The sequence below is a fragment of the Diabrotica undecimpunctata genome, chromosome 9 (assembly GCF_040954645.1).
Source record: "Diabrotica undecimpunctata isolate CICGRU chromosome 9, icDiaUnde3, whole genome shotgun sequence".
Classification (NCBI taxonomy): domain Eukaryota; kingdom Metazoa; phylum Arthropoda; class Insecta; order Coleoptera; family Chrysomelidae; genus Diabrotica; species Diabrotica undecimpunctata.
Window position 1 is genome coordinate 83879847 of NC_092811.1, and position 23688 is coordinate 83903534.

The 23688-nt window shown below is 32.3% G+C and overlaps 1 protein-coding gene across 3 annotated transcripts in view; it reads left to right on the forward strand.

The window, feature by feature from the left end:
* The window catches only part of LOC140450206 (plasma membrane calcium-transporting ATPase 3-like), a 122283-nt gene that overhangs the window by 38288 nt on the left and 60307 nt on the right, over window positions 1–23688 (forward strand). For all 3 annotated transcript variants that reach the window (XM_072543680.1, XM_072543681.1, XM_072543682.1), the window contains exons 7-8: window positions 13019–13705; window positions 21778–21972. In XM_072543680.1, coding sequence (XP_072399781.1) covers window positions 13019–13705; window positions 21778–21972 — 882 coding nt within the window. The remainder of the gene's footprint in view (window positions 1–13018; window positions 13706–21777; window positions 21973–23688) is intronic.

The following is a 23688-nucleotide window of genomic DNA, read 5'->3' on the forward strand; positions in this document are numbered from 1 at the left end:
TGTTTATAAACAGATTAAATAACCTATAAACTATTTGCTCTGATTGATATTTAGCTCACTTTAATAACTTATTAATTTCCATAATTTCAAGGAGCTATGTTACATGCCCTTGCCCAAAAAAGAGTTAATATAATTTATAAACAACTGCAAAAATAAGGTTTTTTTTGCAACTATTTCGGTTAATAGTTTCATGTATTTTAATTTGGATACTCTCAAAAATTACATAACTTTTTATGATCTAAAACTCTAAAAAAGCTGAAAAAATCTTAAACAGGTATTTAAAGTCTCTAAAAGGTATATGAGGGGTAGCTGATGACAATTATGTAAAGACTTCAGCTAATTTTGCTTTGCTTTTTTATTAAACAATCGTAAAAAGTGAAAAAAGTTTATGAGCATAAAACGTTTCTTATTCATGTTAGAGATATATGGTTAAAATAAAAGTTATAGATCATAAAATTTTCTCTAATATTGATATTTTTATAATTAAAATACATAAAGAATTGACCGAGATAATTTAAAAACCCTTATTTTTAAAGTAAAATTTATAAATGTTAATATAAATATAAATAATATAAATAAAAATAACTTTCTTTTCTGCATAACGATATGTAATAACTATTTAAAATTATGGCAGTTAATGAGTTTTTAAAGTGTGCTAAATATCATACAGAACGACCATACAGTTTATGAGTTATTCAATTTGTTTATCCAGGAGACCGATTATTTAAACAACTGTACTTGTCCAAACAGTCACTCTAGGGTTATTTTGTAAATAGATATCGATTTATGGCTTCGTTTTAAATTATTAAAAAAAAAACATCAAGATTATATTAAATTTGTTTTTAAAAATCAGTTTGAAGAATAACAAATTTTTAGCATATAAAAATTTCTAATAACTTTGACTTTTTTATGTCATACACTTGTATGTAGGCTCAATATAAAGCTAATAAAAAAAAGACATTTAAAAAAAAACCAAAACCTTCTATGGCCCAGAGGAAATCAAATAGCATTTTTTTTCTTATTTAAGAAATTGCCAATATTTTCATTGTTTATTAACATTAAGAGCTGAAAATTGAACACATTGTAAAAGAATATCTAAATTTTATAATTCGATTTATATATGGTATACACAGTGAAGAAGTAAATTAGTTTTGAAACATTAAATAATATGGTACTCGTAAAATATCGCCACAGAAAAATGCAAGGGAGATCTGTCCGCTGCAATTTCTCAGCTTGTTTCTTGTTATTGGTTATGGAAATTTCTGCTTTTTTTTTAATTGTGCTTTTACACCAGCTTTTCATTGAGCCTACGTACAGCCGTATGACATGAAAAATATCAAAAGTAGTATAAATGTTTAGAAGCTAAAAAGTACTTTTTCAAACTGTTTTTTTAATAAAATGTTGAAGTTTATAAATAAAGCTTCAAATAATCGATTCAAAAAACGTCAAATAACTGTCAAAGGTTAAACACCCTTTTTAAAGTTCCTCACGGATTTAAAAAAGATTTAAACAGTGTTAAACAGATAAAGTAATTCATCGACGAGTTAACAATACGAAGCGAAGTTCTTTAATTGCAATGTGATAAGAAAACGAGTATCAAATTTGGTTTTATATTTCAATAGTCGAATTTAATTGCGGCTATATTGGTGTAATTAAAGAAAACCAGTGAAAATCCCAAGAAATAGGTGAGATCCTTTTTTTCTTTCTTTCCAGTTTGGAAGAGGATCCATTAGGTACTCACATTTAGGTATTGTGTTACGGTCTGGGTAACCAGGACTACACATCATGAACAGCAATTTAATATTTACATTTACACAAAACAACTTCAATTCCAACCCAAAATCATATGTCGTTGACGCAGTCTCTAGACCTCCTTCCCGTTCGTTTTCTAAAAGGGAACAAGTTATTGTCATGCACTCCATTTTGAATACTGTTTTATTTAAATATATTAAAGAAATTGGTGAAATAGTTTATCCAAAAAATATTTACTTTTACATCTCGCATTTCGAATAATCGAATCTGCATTTTCCTCACTTCTACCGACATCGTTGATCAACTAATACACCGAACGTCATAATTAATTCCACCGTCATCTTTATCTGCAGGCTTCTTTCTGCGACCAAAAGAATCCTTATTTCAAATGTATCTCCTTCCATCCCGCATTCCTAATCGAGCAGTCCCTAAAAAATACGGAACATCAGATGATCAATAGGCATATATCATGAGTTTTCCTAGGGTAACATTTGAAATAGCTGACAAGGTGAACTTCGAAGTGCAATCTTCTCTGTTAATTAACCATGAAAATACATCCTTTAAAATATTTTTATTCTCTGACAGACTATAGTGTTTTCTTTGTAAGCTTACGGGTCGTACCGTGGAGTCTGATTGCAAAGTCTCCAGTTGACCAGATCACACACTCATTGCAGCTAATGCTCCTCCCTCTTCTTCATTTTCAGCTGACTCTAAGGAGTCCTTAATCCTGAATCCTTAACTTCATCAAAAGAATTTCTATCTTCGGAAATTGAGTCCATCTCTGTTAACTGCATATCCATCCTGGCAGCCATTATGGATTTATCCATCTTTCGTCGTACTAATTCAAAGCCCATGTTGGCAGTAGGACAAAAAAGGGGACACTTCAATGACAGTCCTCATGATACTCCTACCATCTATCTTCATCCGGTATTCTTGCGCTATTAAGTTCTTTTCCTCGTTCGACATTTTCAATGCCACTGAAACCGGCCAAAAAATGTCCAAATCTAATCTTTGATTGGATTACTCGATGAAACCTTATTATATTTCCGCTATAGAAATGATTTACAAAGATAATCCGACTAATTTTACACTCAATTCCACGCAACTTATTACATTTCTTGAGAACTCTTTTGTATGTATCACCCCACTACAAGAAGCTTAAAAATCCTCCAACATAGATGGTATTCAAAAGGACTTATTGCAGCTCTACATAGGTACAAGGAAAAGATCACTAAAAAACCGTATCACTAGAATCTTAAAAAATTAAAAGAACAGCCTATCTCCGACTTACAAGAGTATATATAAGTGCATCCTCTGATAAATCTTCTGATGTCAAATCTAATCACAGCATACATGATGAATAGAATTTCTCTCTTTCTCTCGCATTTATTCATTTTTTCTGCTCTCTGTATATTTTTACTTCATCTTTTGCCAAATTTAGACACGATATTTAATTAAGTAAGAAAACTTTATGTACATCAAATACTAGTCCAAGTCCAGTTTGGAAAAAAAATGTTAACAAAAAATAACCTTAAAATATCCAATCTCTTTTTTAATCGAAAGGTTATCCTTGACAATTAAGAGACAGCCAAGATTCTGGCAGAAAATTTAAAATAAAAGTTTTGCAACAAATCTGGACCTAACCATATATACTCTTTTCTTCCTTCGCCCTTTCATTATTCATCCTCAGTTTCACAACAAGATACCAATCATCCGAACTCTCTTATAAACTATTTCGAACTAAAAGCTGCACTCAAATCCTATAAAAACACAAAAATTAGGGTTTTCTAGAATTATCTTGAAAAATTTCTCGAAAATTCCTTAGGCACCAACGAACCTCTAAATGAAGCTAGTAAATTTACCACTGACATATCGCTGACAATCGTTAATGAAAGGTCTTGCCCTAATCTATACTAAGATAAAAGAAAGATCATTACAAAAAATAAATTTGTTAAAATTCTTTATAAAAGGTACATAAATTAAAAAACCCAAACGGGCTATGTCATGAAGACAAATTGTTTTCGGAATCCATATTCCATCATCAGTGTCTAGGTGTACATTTTTTGAGCCACTAAATATCTGGGTAAAAACCCGATAAAAGTTATATGTTACAATTTAGTTTACATTATTTAGTCTTATATATTAGGATGTTAAAGTTACCAGTGGATATGATAACTCCACTCTCATTTATAAAAAAAACTGTTTCACAAATCCAAGGCAATAAAACTAACCTTCATCCTATGAATTTAGTCATCCTTCATTCCTATATCCTAACTATTTCTCCTATCATCTTCTTCAACAACACAGTTATCTCTGACAGTCAATTCATTTCTGACACACTCGCTAATGGGGTTGAAGACAGATTCAATAAAAGTAATATGGCTTTTACTCCCAGTTCTTTACGCGCTCAATCTTTCTCCACCATCTCGTCAACTCCACACGATGTCAAGTTTATGAACGGCTTGTTTGCCCTAAATAAACTAAAATTTACCTTGTTTTCATGTACAAAATCTGCTGATGATCCCGATGATATCCCTTATATATTTTTAAAAAATCTCTCTAATACATCTCTCTCCAAACTTCTCGAAATTTATAACCTTATCTAGAACACATAAAAATTCACAGATGTTTGGCGCAATTCTATAATCATTCCAATTAAAAAACCTGACCAGCCCTCTATAACTCCAATATCTTTCGTCTGATTTCTCTTACTTGTATTACCTGCAAACTTCTTGAAACAATGATCAATGAAATACTCACGTGGTTCGTTAAACAGTATAATATTATTCCCGACGCTCAATCCGGCTTCCGACGTAATCGGTCTACTATTGATAACTTTTTTATTTTTCAAACACACATTTCTTAAGCAATCTATAATCAACAAGATGTCGTAGCAACTATATTTAACGTTGAAGGGGCATTTTATTCAATCTCCAGAAAAGCAATCATTGACAAAAACTCCCACTATAATTTAAATGGTAATATTTTCTCATTTGTAAAAAAATATCTAATTGAAAGAATCTTTAAAGTCCTTGCCAAGGGTAAACTTTTTCGATCTCTTCCTCAAAATTAAGGTGTCCCTTTAGAATCTGCATTAAGTTTAACTTTATTCATTCTTGCCATCAATGAAATTTGCCTCCCATCAAATATGTTCAATACGCTGATGACCTAATCATTTACTGCCATCTTAAATCTGTCCCATCCTCATATAAACTTATACAAAGTGTAGTAAATCTACTTCAAGATAGATTTAACGAACTAGGATTATTACTCTCTGAGAGCAAAACCAAATTAATAAAATTTTCCATAGGGATTTCCACTCCCTTACCCCAAATTTTATTTAACAATTCTCTACTTTCTGGTGTTAATTATTGTAAAATTCTCGGTTTTATGTTTGACTCCAGATTAAATTGAAAAAATCAAATCTCTGAACTTAAAATCAATTGTTTTAAAAGGTTGAACATTGTTAAAACCCTCAGTCATCTTCAATGGGCTGCCAATAAAACTACTTGTAGGTCTGAGCGCTTTTCGCTTTAGTCTAATGAACTTTCTCCTACCCTAAGACGATAATCACTTCTACTTTCGTATGCTGCATCAACATCTGCAAATCCATTTAATCTTGTTCATTCCCTAATTGCCACAATGCCGTCTTCTTCCACTAACAATAACCAACACCTTATCATAAAACCTATACCTCAATTAATTTGTCCACTACTTAAAAATATTGACCTTTTTCTGACTAGTTTATTTCCTCTACCTTTACTTCCCCTCTGGGCTAAAGATATCCCTTCAATATATACCTCACTCACTATTTTTAACAAACTTGAATTTTCTAACCTTCTTATAAAGAAAGCATTTTTAGAATTTAATTCTCTATACAGATGCTTTTAAAACTACCACTGGTATTGGTTGTGCAGTAACCACTAAACATGAACTTGTAAGATCATCTCGGTTACCCTTAATATGCAACGTTTGCACAGGTGAACTATATAGTATTGTGTTGGCTTTTAAATGTATCTCACATCAAAACAGACATATTGCCATTTGTTCAGATTTTCTTTCATATATCCATTTAGTCAATACAATTTTCACTGAGCACCTATTAGTTCAAAACATTCATGACATATACCAAAATCTCTCTGCTTACGATGTAACAGTCTCTCATATGGCTGCCTTCTCACACCGGAATTACTGGTAACAAAACAGCAGATCATTTTGCCAAAGAAGCTACCAACCATGGGGTGACTGAAGTCACTCCAATTCAACTAGCTAACGAATCTCGAAATTCGTTTTCAAAAAGTCGGTAGAGGATACTTGACAAAAGTTAGAGCAAAAGAGCAAAACGACTTTTCATAAACTTCAATCTTTTATTGGTCATCTCTCCCTAGACTTCATAACTAGAAGAGAAGCATCGACTATTACAACTATGAATCAACCATACCAAACTTACCAACTGCAAACAATTCACCAACCTGTATAAAGCACTGGATTTGAAACCTACTCTAAGGAACTAGAGAATTGTCTACCTCTTCCTCAACTGTAAATTGTATATGTTGATTATGATACTTAAAAATGTTGACTATTTCAATAATTTTGTGTTTAGGAAGTGCCAAAACTAAATAATCTACATATCTTTAAAAAAAGGAATGAAAAAAGTACAATTGTTGATACAATCACTGATAACATCATCCTTGATATAGCTACTTAGAATGGGTGAAAGACTAGATCCCATACCCATACCCATACTACCAAAAAAAATTTGTTTTTGGTAGTCTATGGAATCTTTTTTTTCCTATCTAAAAAATTTCTTTTTTCTTACTCTTATATATATATATATATATATATATATATTCTTATATATATATATATATATATATATATATTCTTATATATATATATATATATATATATATATATATATATATATATATATATATATATATATATATATATATATATATATATATATATATATATATATATATATATAAATATGTTGGCATAACTGCTAAGTTATTTATATTTTGAATACAGAACTTAAATTGTTTTTTTACTTTATTGTGCAGAAAATTGCTTTTTTTTCAGTTGTGTTAATAATAATATTGTTGTAGGTAATGCTGCATGGGAAAGTCTGGAGCTACCCGATTTAAAAAAAAAATTCTATGCAGTAAGCATTTTGACCAAAACTATCTAAATGCAAACCAAAAAAATATAGTGAGGTAGAAGAGGAAGGTTTGTTAACGACACCACGCGTTTTTCATACGCATTCGATAGCAAAACAACCATCCACGGTGCCAATAGTGTTTCGCACTACATACATTGCTTATTTTAGTTCATGAAAACAATGTTACAATCAATTTTTATCACTAATTGTATCTTTATCACTTTGTAATTTAAAATTATTTCATTAATGAACAGCTCATTCATTTAAACTTCTCATTTATGTAAACAGAAATACAAAACTGGTGTTTATATTATAAAATACATAAATAAATAAAATAAAGGATACTATTTATTAAAGTGTTGTTAATTATTATTCCTTTTATCCCAACACATAGATTAATTTGTCCCTAAATATGTGTTGCCTCTTGTTGTGGCATATCGATGTGTTTATTTGTTTCAAAACCATTATCAAAAAACCATACCCATAAATTTACTATATTTTCAAACGTCATTTTAAAGATTAAAAGATTGAAAATTTAATTTTCTCAAAACATACATAAAACCATTGTTTAAAAAGATTTTCTTTTTTAAACAATGATAAAACTTAAGTCTTGACTAAAAAATAAACCTCCGCATGAGTGTTCTAAGACGATAGCAATCGAGTGTATTTCAATTAAATATTTAATCCTTTTCTAGCAAATCATATAACCAAAATAAATATCTGATAAACTAATAAAAATTAAAAAAAAGTCAGCATTTACCTACTTTATTTAAATAGATTAATTAACTAACCGATTTAGATTTAGCAAGTCTCAAAGTATAAAAACAATTTGAAATATTCGCTCGAAATAGTCAAGTTATCTTTCACTAGACGCATACAACGATAATAACAATAAGCATTTTATTAAAGTCTTATATTTTCTTCACAATCTGGCATCCGTGTACAAGTTTGCCTTAGTCATGAGACAGGTAAAAATATACTCGAATAGAATCCTGCCGAGAATTAAGTTTCTGTTAATAGTTTTTTAAATTTATGACTAGAGGCCGCTACATGACGGCAGAGTAAAAGTCAAACGTTTGTTCCATAAGAATTGTCTAACTAGTCCTATTTAAACAATGATAATATGTTACAAAGAAAACAATACCACTATTCTTCATTAGAGTAAAGTGCCATAATATCGGATAGTTCTGTTTTAAAGAAACCTGTAATCTGATTAACAAGAAACCTATGTCCAGTTTAGCATGGAGCTAAGCCCAGGTCGCTGAATAATATTTTAGCGTCTCTAGTAAAACATAGATGGCACTAGAGTAAGTTATATGAATTTTTGCATTACGAGTTTTTACACGACTAGTCGTAGACGCAATTTTTACACATTCAGATAAGTTTTTAAATTTGACTATGTAGTTTAAGTCAGTCTATAATATGTCTACTTTAATTAATTGTATGTGGACAGTGGATTACTAAGGTTTTTTAATCCATAAACATAACCTTCACAAAAGGTGATAATTTGCCTAATCTCAGATGGTCGCACTGTCTTAATATCAGATATCCGATATTAGGACAAAATATTTCTTAATTGTTTTTATATAAAATATCTACCATCATTTCTACGTAGTTAAGGTCGTGTTAACAATTACATTTCAATGTTTTCGTCGACAAAAAGAAAGAATTATGCTATAATTTTTGCACTATATCTGCTTATTTCATCTCATTTCTTACGCTTTTTTTTTAATTTCAGAAATAAAATGTCATCGAAATTCAAACAAAAACGAAAGAAATTGGATAGTAAATCCATGCATGCAGCTGTTACTGCAGTTAAAAACAAAGAAATGGGGTACTTGCGAGCTTCAAAAGCTTTAAAGTACCCAAGAGCACGTTGAAAGACTACGTTAAAATAAAATAAAGTCACCTGAAGAACTTATTCAAACTAATATGGGACGTCCACCAGTGTTTTCCAAAGAAATTGAAGCGGATTTGGTCGATTATTGCCTAGAAATGGATAGAAGATTTTACGGACTGCGATCTTCTGATATGAAAAATGGAGGTTACAAATGATTGCATTCATTTTTAAAGAGGCATCCTGAACTAACGTTTAGGAGACCACAGGGTTTATCAACTGCCACAATTAAAGGATTCACAGAAGAAAACGTAAATAATTTCTTTGAAATTTTGGAACCTGCGATGGAGAAGGTGAAATTTAATCCCTGTCGAATCTATAACGTAGATGAGACAGGTATAACGTCTGTACAATCAAAGCATACCAAAATAATCACCTTAAAATGTAAAAACCAGGTAGGGGTCGTTACTTCTGCAGAAAGAGGATCATTAGTGACTGTGGTTACCTGTATGAATGCGGCTGGTGGTTTTGTGCCCCTATGGTCATATTTCCCCGAAAAAATATAAAGGCAGAATTGCTCAAAGGCGCTTCACCAGGGACAATAGCTACCTGCCATGTGTCTGGCTAGATTCAAAGTCACATTTTCACCAATTGATTACAACATTTTATTAGCCACGTTAAATCAAGTGAATCTGATCCAGTTTTATTAATATTGAATGGTCACTTCTCCCACATGCGGAACATTGACTCCATAAATTTGGCGCGTCAAAACTATGGGGTTATTCTTAGTCTGCCGCCGCATTCTACTCTCAAAATGCAGCCGCTGGACCTTGCTTTCTTGAGGCCTCTTAAAACCTACTACTCACAGGAAATTGAAAATTGGCTAAGGAACAATCCTGAAAGAGTAGTCACCTGCTATCAAGTTTGCGAATTGCTTGGAAGAGCTCTTATATAAGATGTGCTACAGCTGAAATCGCTATAAATGGTTTTCAAAACAGCGGTATCTGCCCATTTAATAAACACGTTTTTCGAGAACACAACTTTGCCATTCACCATCAAGCGGAAGGTGACTGAGTTCCAGTTCCAAATCTACCTGCTGAACAAGAAAACTAAGTAACTCCTCCGAAGCATGTAACTCCTCCAAGAAGTATTGATGCGTCCAAATGTGTAGACGATTTATCATGTAAGAACATTTCTAATAATAGAGATTCAACAGTGCGGCCACAAGATATTAGCCCTTTATCCACCACTTTATTTTACAAGGCTAGTATTAAAGAAGGAAAGTCCAGAAAAGAATCTGCTGCCTTGATTACGGGTACACCATCCAAAGATGCCTTAGAAAGTAGTTTGTTAGAATAGAAGAGAAATAAAAGTTTTTCAAAGGAAATTCCAAAATTAAAAATAGACAAATGTGAGCCTTTTAAGAAAACAAATAAAAATAAAGGAAAATCTATTGCTAAGAAAATGAAAACCATGGTTAAAAAGAAAAGTGCTAAGAAAGAGGAAGCTTTTAGTTCATCTGAAGAAGATGAAGAATTCATTTTAGATGATGATTCTGACATGGAGTGTGACATTGGGAAGAGGAATCAGAATGTATGTTTTGTACTGGACTCTTCTCTGAAGATACCTCGGGCGAACAATGGATTCAGTACTCAAAGTATTTTAAGTGGGCTCACACCGACTGCACCAATGTAGACAAAAAAGACACATATATTTTTGATTTCTGCCTCGATGGCTAATTTTATCCCGTTATCCTAATATCCGGTATTAGGAACATTATTTTTGTCAGTCTAAATTTACCGTTTTTTATAAAAATTTAAATTTTATTTTTTACTTCATAGAAGTGATTTATTTTCGTTCAATAAATGATTCTCTATAGTCTATTACTTGTTTTGCTCTAAAATATTCATAAATTAATTGACGTATTAAAACTAATATTAGGGTTCAAAAAAAGTATCCGATATTAGCGCACTTTACTCTACTCGATTTCTTTGTCGTACTGCTCGTTGCTTTTTTACAACTTTGGTTGGATTATTCAATTTTGGTATTGGTGAGAATAACTTTGCTATTCTAATTTATTTATGAAAGAAAAATTTATTAGACCAAGGATTTTTTATAATAATATTTTTTTAAGTATATGTAGCAGCAAAATTGTATTAACAAACCTAACTCTTGAAAAGAATTGTAAACACAATTGAAAGCTTGGGTAGTAAAGAATATTTATCTAATATATAATATATATATATATATATATATATATATATATATATATATACATATATATATATATATATATATATATATATATATATATAATATAAATTTAGTATTTCTTGGGTTTACGTTCAAATAAAATATATATTACATGTTGAACTATATTTTAATTTCCATGTCAATCAACGTTTCGGCAGGAAACCCTTGCCTTTGTCAAGATGCTAAAATGTACATGTATAAGACAAACAGTTATTGTAAAATATGTATATACGAGTATATGACTTACCAAAACGTAAAACGGGACACAGACGTTAATGGACTGGCACAATAAATAAAAGTTGATATCTGATATCTCATGGTTTACTGTCATTAGTATATAATTATTTTTATATGAGCATACCATTGATGGTTTCGAAAAAGGTAAAGTGGAGATATGTTATGACTTTAAGAGCTTTTTATGGTGTTATATTTATTATTATTTAAATAAGATTGAAATATATTTTATTTAGGTTTTGTGTATCTTTTTTATCATTTATTGCGGTGGTATTTCTTTTTATTTCTATTGATTCGTATATCTCCCTCTTCTTTTTGTTTTGCTCTGTTTTTAAAATTTTGATGTTTTCAAAATCAAATTTATGCTTCTTCTCACTTTCATGTTTTGTGAGCGCACTAAATTTATATTAAATATAGTACGGTTCAAGAAACTCAAATCTAATATATATATATATATATATATATATATATATATATATATATATATATATATAGTTTTTTACTTGTATTGTATGTGATATCTCCTATGTCGCTATACGTACGTTCATTAATAACGAACATAAGGTGGAGTACCCTTTTGCTAGTCGTCTTGTTCGTATTTTCTATCTTAATATAATTCTTATCCTCTCTCCTTTAATTTAACGTATCAGTCGGACCAATAACAACGGATGTATGATGTAATACCGGCGTTAAGGTTATCGTTGTGGACAGACAGACAGAGTAAGCAAATTTTATGTATTGATAAGGTCATGTGATATCACGTATATCGCTATACGTTCGGTAATGACGAAGATAAGGTATACGCTCTTTTGGTAGTTGCCTTGTTCGTTTTTTATATACGGAAATGTGATGTAATGCCAGCGTTTGGGGTTTTCGTTACGGACAGACAGACAGAATAAGCAAATTTTACATGTCTATTCTTCTTCTCGTGCCACTCCTAGCGGAGATTGGAAATCATCATGGCCACTGCGACTTTGTTAGCAGCGCGCCTAAAAAGTTCAATCGAACTACACCCGAACCATTCACGTAGATTACGAAGCCACGATATTTTTCTTCTTCCCACACTTCTTTTGCCCTTAATTTTGCCCTGCATGATATTTCTTAAAAGTTCGTACTTTTCACCTCTCACAATGTGCCCCAAGTATTCCATCTTTCTAGTTTTTATCTCATTTAGAATTTCGCATCTTTTGTCTAAAGTTGTACTTGCGTGTTAGTGACGCGGTCCATCCATGATATTCTGAGAATGCGCCTATAGCACCACATCTCGAAAGCTTCGATGTTTTTTGTGGTCAACTGTTTTAGTGTCCAAGCCTCTACTCCATACAACAGGGTAGAAAAGACATAACACCGCAGCATTCGTATTCGTAACTTTATATTGATAGATAGATATATTAATATTGATATATATATATATATATATATATATATATATATATATATACATTGATAATACTGATAACATCAATGTAATCCGTAGATATTAATCTATTATACATGCGTCTTACATTTACACCGCTTTACCTTTAGTTTGTGTGCTAAAGTTTTAATCAAGAGTAGAAAAGAGCTGTTTGTTATATAGTACAATATCAATGCACTAAATGCTTAAAAGCACCTACCCATTATATTGCGCATGTTTACTCAGCATTGGATATGTTGTTTAATAACCAGTAACAATCACTATTTTGCGGTTTTACTACTGTAATATTTATTAAAACGTTGTTGATAAATAAAAAAATATATATTACCATTTTTGTATTTATATTATCTATATTTTTCAGCCCCCAGAACGTGGTAGTAATCTACCAAGACAAGTTGGCAACAAAACAGAATGTGCATTATTAGGATTTGTCTTAGGACTTCGAAAGAGCTACCAAACCATAAGAGATGACAACCCCGAAGAAACATTCACTCGAGTATATACTTTCAATTCAGACAGAAAATCAATGAGTACCGTGATTCCCCGACCAGGAGGCGGTTACCGATTGTTTACCAAAGGTGCTTCAGAAATAATATTAGAAAAGTGTGCCTTTATCTACGGCCATGATGGTCGTCTCCAAAAATTCACAAAAGATATGCAGACAAGGCTATTAAAACGGGTAATAGAACCTATGGCTTCTGACGGACTCAGAACCATTTGCCTTGCTTTCAGAGACTTCGTTCCTGTTACACAAGAAATAAATCAGACGTTTATTGAACGTCAACCTAATTGGGATGATGAAAAATATATTGTTAATAACTTAACATGTTTGTGTGTTGTCGGTATTGAAGATCCTGTTCGACCCGAAGTACCTGAAGCCATTAGGAAATGTCAGAGAGCTGGTATAACTGTCAGAATGGTCACTGGTGATAATTTAAACACAGCCGTGTCAATTGCCACTAAATGTGGTATTGTAAAACCAAATGATGACTCTCTTATTCTCGAAGGAAAAGAATTTAACAGAAGAATTAGGGACAGCTCTGGAGAAGTAGGTATCTAATTTTAAGTTTTTATAAAAAAATATTAAGTTGTAAAGTCCTTCAAATTGACTGCATAATGATGATGGAAAAAATATATATGAATTAAAAACACTGATGTGATTTTGTACACACTTATGACAAATGAAAGGATGGAATAGAAAAGTATTTTTGAAATGTGTAAAATTTTATTAATTCATAGCTAAGCTCTTTCGGATTACAAAACCATCCTACTATGTATAGAGCTATGCTATAATAGAGTACTAATATAAGTAACTAATTTAAGTGTTACAATGTTTAACTTACGTCAAGTTAAAAAGTACTATAGATTGTCTCAAAGTGACTAGTCTGTACAGGGTAAATACACAACATCGATGCCATACTTCTTTGCAAACTTGTATTAAAATAAACGTCACTTCTTACTACTTAGCTTAATCCATCTTTTGTGTTGAGGGTAGCTTAAGTACTAATGCCCACTAACGACCCTGCCTGACTTCCTTCTGTCAGTAGTTTTCAAACATAAATAATATTTGCTACAAGATACTTTGGTTAAATTAAAATAAAATATAAATTAAGAAATGCTTTTTATTTATGTCACACAAGCAGTTTGGTTTTAATTCTACAGTATGTGCTAGCGATACAAACCATTTGTTTATAGATTTAAATAAAATCGAATAAAATAAAATCAAAATGTAGGCAGTAACAAAACGTAGAAATATCCGAAAATAAAACTAATAAATAAGTTGAAAATAAAAGAAGTCATTGTATTTAATTTCGTGTGTAAGTAATCGTAATTTTACACCATTATATTTAGTTCCTTTTTTTGTCAATCGCTGTCACATTTAGTTTCTGCTTCACTATCATCATCATCATTATTATCGTCACTGTCATCACTATCTCCGTTATTTATATTTATAATAATTGGTTTGATCATCCAACAAATTGTCAATTTCCCACATTTTTTTTTCTGTTGCTATTACGTGGTTTAAGTAGTTTTTCCATTTCTCTGGCGTAATGACTTGGTACGCTGCTGTAGTTAAATTTCGCATTTCAGCTTCTTTAAAACTCGCGTTGCGTCCAGGTATATACCGTTTCACTTTACTCCAAACCATTTCGATGGGATTGAGTTCACAGAGATAGGGTAGGAGCATCAAAATCGTCACATTGTGCTTTTTGGCAATATCTTCTTTTAAGTACCTGTCGTATTTTGCTTTGAAAGCCTTGACTACATCAAGTAACTCGCATTTTAGGTAGTCTTCTTTAAAAAATAGGTGCTTTGATAGAAGCCATTCTTGAATATCTTTTTTTAGTGTTGAACTGTTGGGAATTTGTTCTGACTTTCTGCTGTGGTAGAAGGCATTGTCCATTACCACAACAGTTTTTTCTGGCAAATTTAGCATTAAGTTATTTTCGAACCAATCTTCCATCCATTTCGTCGTGGTAGTGCTGAGTACTTTTCTTTGCCAAAAACGTGCTTCTGCTCTATCAACAAATCCACTGGTAGATCCTGCGTGCAATAAAACGAATCGTGCACCACGAGCTGTTGAAGCTTTTAATCCTGTTGTCAGACCACGAACAAAAGCATCGTGATGAGATGTCATTGTTTTATCAACCCATTCTTTTTTCACATTGTGCCCAATATTTACCAATGATTCATCCAAATACACTACGTTGTATCCTTCTGCACGGTATTTACGAATTGCGCGTAAATTACGATGATGCTACGAGATGATTTTTGGTTTTTCAATCAAAATTAAATTTCTGCTATGTTTTATAAACACAAAATTCATATCACTCGGTAAGCGATGTAACCTGGCCCGTGAAAAGTTGGGCAAAGTTTCTTCGACATTTACAACAGCTAATATGGTGTTTATTGTTAGTGGTATGTTGTATGTTGTTAGTGTCACGAAAAAATTGATGAACTATTTTACGAATTTGGTCCCCTACACATTGTTGTGTCCTCTACTGGTGATTTGCTATTTTATAATTTTTTTAACGCTTTCTTTACCTCTTTCTCCTCGATATTTATTTCTTCGTTTGTCGTCACTTCTGGTGCTGGTGCTTCACTATCGTCACCTTGTTTAACTAAAGTATTCTTTTCATTTCTGATTCGTTTATAGCGGTTATATGCCTGTTGTATTTGTTATGTTCTGTATTGTAAAAAGGCTTTTTTATTTTCTTCACAATTTGTCTTCACTTCCTCTTTAAACCAGAAAGAATGTTTACTCATTTTGGGAAATTGTCTTGTGGTCTTTGGCTGGTATAGATGTCTACACTTACACTCCTACTCCTGCTTTCACTGCCCAGTCCTCAGTCACTGAACACTGAGAAGTAGGCTGATTGAGACCTCAGTGCCGTTTGAGGTTCGTGTATTTCTACAGAACAAGATACTGGTATGTCACGAGTGAGGAGATTAGGCAGATTGAGACCCCGAACTCTAACGGAACCATATTACTCTTGATAATATATATATATATATATATATATATATATATATATATATATATATATATATATATATATATATATATATTTGATCAAGGTGTACCGCAAGGTTCCGTATTGGGACCCTTAATATTTCTTTTATATGTCAATAATTTGATAAATTTTTTAACTGCAGACCATACAGTTCTTTATGCAGATGATTTAACAATTGTAGTTGACGAGTCAACTGAAGTCGAACTCATTTCAAAAATGAACTTAGTAGCACAGGAATTTACAACCTGGGTCCTGATTCTATTTCATTTCGATGTCGAAATTTAAAAGCGACGACGCCATGACAGTCGCAATCGCTAGCGATTCTCATTCATTTCGATTGTAGTTAAAACTGGGGATATTTACTTTATCATTTTGACACTGCTGAAAATTTGGGTTGGCCCTGTTGTTTATTGGCTGTGGCTGCACGCTGCACTACGCTTGTTGAATGTTTGTTTTGTTTACGTTACGTGAACGTCTTTTTTTCTTGTTTGAGTTGTTAAATCATAAATAGTGGTCATTCTCAATTATATTTTGAATTGAAAGAAAAGATGACAAGAAAAAAAGGCGATGTGGGAGATCCTTAAGTTATAACCACTAAGATTTGACTTAGTGGTTATATTCTAATATATTTTTAAATTAACTGCAGCTTAGTAATACTAACTCTATAAACACCTTCTTCCAAATATGGTTCTAATACCCTTAATAAATAATTTGCAGCTTGTTTATTAAGCCGGAATTGCTGCCCAAATTGAGCATCACTTAGTGAAAAAGAATTTTGAGTATGCCGTCACATTCTTCTTATCCTCCGTTGTGAGCGTCGGATATCTATCCTCTCTAATTCCTCCAAAACTAGCAAATGTCCGTAAAACACAGCCATATTAATAGTTTTTGCCTCAGTTTTCCTTGTAAGGATCAAAACACAACACCGCCTACCTAAACTGAACCTAAGTTCACTTCTCCGTTCTCCCAGTCCAGCCAGTCATGTCAGATTAATTTCGACTCAAAATGAAATTTCAACCACTTTCTTGAAGTTGAAATTAATTTCGATAAATCGAAAATTAGTGACGTCGTTTGATTAGTTCAGCTGAAATCCACAAGGTTCGCAAAGTCGCATTTCGACGTTGCCATATTAATTTCGACATGTTTTGAGTCGAAATCTCAATTAGAATCAGGGCCCTGGTGTAAAAGGAACTCTTTAAGGGTAAATGCAAAGAAAACTATTTGTATGCAGTTCTACTCGCGCTGTAAGCCATCCCATGGTTATAAAATCACAGTCAGTTCTGAGGAAATACCCTTTAGTAATACAACACTATTTCTTGGTAGCATTCTAGAAAGTAATATGACATGGGACCAAAATGTCACTAAAGTCTGCAAAACAATGATTAAGGGTTACTATGCGATCCTTCAGTTGAAAACTCTATTTAACACCAATCAATTGATAAGTGGGTATTATGCATTGGTTTATTCATATATGGCCTATAATGTTGTCTTATGGGGAAACTCTAAAAACTTTTCTAGAGTTTTTATAACTCAAAAGAGAATTCTTAGATTGATATTCAATATTGATAATAGACAATCATGTCGTAAATATTTTATTGAACACAGACTGTTGACTTTTCATGCTTTATATATTTATAAGTGTATTATTCACGTCAAAACTAAATTTCAAAATTTTACCCTCAATTCTGACTTTCATAATTACCCGACAAGACACGGGAGGTTGATAAGCGTGTATAAACACTCCACAACTCTCTTTGAAACTAGCCCTGATTTTACAGGATCTAAATTTTACAATTGTTTGCCACTTAATATAAGAAATGAAAATAATATTCAAAAATTCAAAAATAAATTAAAAGCATGTTTGATCCAATTATGCGTTTACAACCTAAATGATTATTTTGACTTAATAAAAGACTACAGGGAATGAGGACCGACGGGTTCAGAGACGACGCTCTATATCGCATATCTTTTTTTTTATATTTTATTGAGTTTGTTTTATGTAATTGTTCTATATAACTTGTTGATCATGTTTTATGTACTATATGACTTGTCCTATATCACAATGTGATCTGATGGGATTAATAAAGAATATTCTATTCTATTCTATTCTACATTAAAGCTATTTTCTCGTGGCATTTTATTATTATTTACTATCTTTAATAAGAATTTCAGTTTAAAATATGTTTATTTTGACGTTTTGAGTTCTACTTATAAAATTGTTCTTAAACCTTATATGCTGCTAGGATAATTATAGGCTTATCATTTTTAAAGAGCTTACAACTTTTAGCACATTTTTGCTTATGTTTATAAATTCATATTCGAAATCCAATATAACATGCCTGATTTTTAACCTCACATTTTTGCATGAATGATTCTTACTACTATTATGCTGACCAGATCCTCCACATAAAATAGGAAATAATGTATATCGTTGCTGTATAAATATAAAGTTATTTATTACTAGATTCCAAGAGAAGAAATAATACTCTGTATGTTGTTTGGTGTTTACGCCTGTAAACAACCTTTGGCTACCACATGGTCCTGGGTCCTTATGTTTTCTGAAATGCATCTCTCGCTTGAAATTGGCCACAAATGGTTCACCAGTATAATTTACTTTTTTCAACAAATTTGCCGGCTTCTTAACGCCGACATTAGCCGCGTCTTGTCTCTCTTCCTAACCTCGCTTAAAACTGTAACTACACATTGAGCTGCTACAATACTACACATTTTCCCATAATAAAGGACAAAAAACAAAAAACTTACGATTTTGAAAAAAACTTCGGACTCCAATAAAACTAAACGCCTTTAAAAGCGGCCGGCCTTACCGAGAGAGGTCTAATTATCTTTAAAATTCATTCGCCCAACTCAGCATAAACAAAACATATACGGTTAAATTCCTATTTATTTGACACGCAGAATATCCTAAAAGCGGCTCTCGATCAAAAGAATATACACATCTGTGATCTATAAACAAACTTTAAAATGTGTTTATATCAACTCCAGCGATGCAAAAACATTTAAAATACTTTTCCAGTGTTTTAACTTATACAAGGTGATTTGAAATGCTACAAACTGAGGTGTTGTTCAAGATGGAGACCAAAGTATTTTGCCTCTGCCACTGTTGGTATGCATACATTCCACTCTTATACATGAGCACGTGTTATGACTGTTAGTAAATTCATTTAGGTTAAGTTTCCTTTGTTTACTGTTGTTCGTAAGTTCAGGTGGTGTTGCAGATTCCGTGAAGCTGGTATGGGATCTTCATTTACAGCTAGTATCGCTACGTCGTCAGCAAAGGAGGCAATTGTAGTATTTTTAGACCCTGGTGTATCGTCCGCACAGAGAGAGAAAAGCAATGACCCAAGAACACTACCCTTCGGGGCTCAAAAGTTGATAGGGCAAAAGTTGAATTATTAAGTATTAAATTTAACGGAGAAGTATCATTTGATATATAGGATTTGAGTAGAAGGAAATAGTTACTGGAACGTGTCTTTTTTAATTTGTATAGCAGGCCTCTACATCAGACTTTGTCAAACGCTTGAGAAATGTTCAGAAATGCAGCGTTGTATTTTTTTTTTCTTCAAGACTTTTTAATATTTTATTTATCATCTGAGGGACTTGTTGGGTAGTAGAGTGATTTTCTCGAAAACCGAACTGATCTTTTCGTAGTAATGTTAGGAATTCATCGTCTGCGTACATTCTTTGTAGTAGTAATCTGTCAACAACTTTGTTTACGGTACGTAGCAGACTGATGAGACGATAATATGTTACTTTATTGGACTATTTTCCTGGCTTGGGTATTATGATTATCTTAGCGATTAAGACAAAACCTGGTGCCTCCCGTAAGTTAAGCTTGCTTATTTATTTTTTTATTTTTTGACTTCTGTAGAAATAAAAATTTCAATAAGTAGAAACATTTGACATGTTGCGTTGATTATTTCTTCCACTTCTTCGTTAGTATCTGGTGGTTCCGTTTGAAATACTCTTGTTCGATGAGCATAAAATATGTCCGCTTTTTCTTTGTTAGTACGGTCTCTTAAGGTCCTTAGTCGTTTCTATAGTGCGTTCATTTGTTGCGAGATTTATTATGTAATGATCAAATGTTCCATATTTTGCATATTTAAGGCTTCTCTAAGTTGCCTATATAGTGTATTATACATGTTGGTCCATGTTATTTTTAGATCTTTGCCATATCCTCCTCGCGTGACGTTTCTCAGCTGTGAGTTGGCCAATGTGCAGCCACATGGTAGTAGTATAATATAGCGAAATTTTAAACGTACTTAAATCGGTAAAATAGGCCATTAGTACCGTTCTTTGTGGTAATTTTAAGTATGTTTACGAATTTCTTTAATTAATGACTTGTGTTACTAAGTTCAATATCATAGTGTTTTGACTCATGAGTTGCGTGTTTTTGAACTCGTTAAGGAATGTAATTAGTTGATGTTGTATGTTGTTCGTAGTCTCAGATTCTTATTTGTGATTGGTTTGATGGTCTGGCACGTTTGTATACGTAATTGATGGTTTTGTAGATGTGTATCATTACTTATGTGTTGGTTGAAATGTGTTTTTGGTACGGTATGGTAGGCTGTAGGTTTTACTTTTTGGCATATTTTTAATTTCTACTAGTTTCTTATAGACCAAACAGCCCTTGTAGTTAGCAAAGTGATCTTTTTGGCATTGTGCACTTAGCCCGGATGTTTCTAGGTTTTTTACAAGATTTTGTATTGTAATGTTCACATTTAACGCAGTAATGTGGTCTAGTGTAGTATGGACATGTTATTCACATCATTGGATGATAGTGTTTTTTTTAAATCATGAATGTGTTGCTTGTGTGAGTCCATTTTAAAAAAGAGGTAAAAGAAATAAATTAGACTTACTCACAATCCATTTAATTTTCCTACCCAAGACGACCGGTTTCGCTTTCTAAAATTTGCAAAGAGGTAAAAGAAATAAATTAGACTTACTCACAATCAATTTAATTTTACTACCCAAGACGACCAGTTTCGCTTTCTAAAATTTGCAAAGCATCATCAGGTCAGTGGTACTATGTAAATTAAATGCTGAAATTATAAAAAAGCCCATATTAGGGTGTTGTCTTATAAGGATATAGATAAAAAAAATTATAGTAATTATGCCAATATTACATGTCTGTGTTTATTAATATGCATAAAATTGCTTTAGCAGATAAAGTAACAACCCACAAATTGGTAAGAGAAAAAAATCTGTTGAATTGTAATAAATTAGAAATAAACAAAATATTACTTACATTCCGGTACAAGAGTTTTTATATAGTGATTGGTGATACATAGTTCAAACTATCCCGTATTGCTGATAATGAGCGATCTTCGGTCAATGTTGTAACTGTCTGACAATTTAGGAGGAAGTTTCTTGAGGGGAGGGATGTTAACAAATGATATAGGAGTAAGGTATATGTTGGTATATATTGTTTGTTGAAAGAAAAAGTGATGTGAAAGTGTAAAAAGTGAAAAAGTCACTTGAGAAAGGCAATCAGCCGAAACAGCTGTAGTGATAAGAATTTAAAATAAATTTTGTGGAAGTTTTGAAAACAAAGTTTTCAGTGTTTTATTGTTACATATATTTTTAGATTCAACAACATCTTATCGACCAAGTTTGGCCTAAGTTGCGTGTTCTTGCGAGGTCCTCTCCAACGGATAAATACATTCTTGTCAAAGGTATTATAGACAGCGATTTAAGTGATTGCAGGGAAGTCGTAGCTGTAACTGGTGACGGTACAAATGATGGACCAGCTTTAAAAAAGGCAGATGTTGGATTTGCAATGGTAAGTTTTGTTTCAGATATAAAAGTGAGTATATTAGTAAGAGAAATATAAACCCATGATTAGCAAAATTGATAGGAATTAAAATTATGTGATGACAAACCAACACTAGGCAGGTGATAACTTTTTTTTTTTTTTTAATTTAACATCCAATATTTATTGCAATCTGTCTCATTACAAACAATAAGCAATATGTATAATTTATGTACAATAACATAGTGGGAAGCTGCCCAGTGGCGAGCACCCAGGTAAAATATAATATAAATATAATCTATGATATAACAATTAATTTAAAATTTCACTTAACAAACAGAGTTTAATACAGATAAACATCACTGACACACATATGAAAATTACAAGGCTAAAAAACACAAATTAAGGAAAGATTTAGAAAACACCAGAATAGAAACTTGTTATTTCACCGCACCATGACACTATGCTCTATTTCTCCTGATCTACTAGAGGTCCAAAGGGTCTGGTCGTTTTAATCTTCTTACGTGTGAAATGTTGAGTAGATCCGTGGCCAGCGGATTTGGATGGCAGGATAGTCTGTTCTTGTATACAGAGTTTACAGCAGATATTGCTTCGCAAACTGTTGGTAGCTGTAAATCGTGGTGTAATCTGTGGTTCGTGATATACCAAGGGGCATTACAGATCTGGCGCAGTACTTTTTGTTGGAAACTTTGAAGTTTTTGTATGTTGGTATTACTTGCTGTACCCAAGATTTGTGCTGCATATTGCCATACCGGTTTTAAAATACATTTATATATCAGAAGTTTGTTCTCCAGGCTAAGATTTGATTTTCGACTCATGTACCAATACATTTTCCTGTAGATTAAGCTGAGTTGAAGGCGTTTCTTCCAGATGTGGATGCCCTAATTAAGTTTGAAATCCAAATGGATTCCTAAGTATTTAACGACAGTATTAACTGGTAGTGCAGTGTTGTTTATAGAAACTGGTGGCGCGACATCTTTTTTTAAAGTAAACGTTGTGTTGATTTTAAACTGTTAACTTGGACTCGCCAGAGCTTAAGCCAGCTCTCTAGTTTAAGTAGATGATTTTGTAATACCTGGGCTGCTTCAGCTGCTGTAGAATTTGAAGCCATGATAACTGTGTTATCGGAATATGTAGCGATTGTTGTATTGGTCGTCGTTGGGAGATCTGATGTGTATATTAAGTAGAGGGTGGGTCCTAGTATGCTTCCTTGTGGAACTCCGGAACAAATTGGAAACAGGTTAGTGATTTCCCCACCTCTTTTGACTTGAAAGAATCGATCTGTCAGGTAGGATCTTAAAAGTGAACTTATGGGATGAGGAAATATAGATTTAATTTTGGAGATAAGACCTACATGCCAAACTTTGTCGAATGCTTAAGAGACATCTAGAAATGCAGCAGTACAGTATTTTTTTTGTTCAAGGGAATTTCTGATAGTCTTTACCACCCTAAAACCCAAACTGATAGTTCGGTAAAACATTACTGTCATATAAAATAAGCTCCAGTCTTCTCAGAAAAAGCCGTTCAAATACTTTGGATATAATAGGCAACAGGCTAATAGGGCGGTATGAAGATACTTCCGTGTAATCCTTATTAGGTTTTGGAATAAGAACAATTTGAGCAACTTTCTATTGGAGTGGAAAATAACCTGTTTTTAATATTGAATTAAATATATAAGTAATTAAACTTACGCCTTCGTTGGGTAGATTTTTTAGTACTAAACTA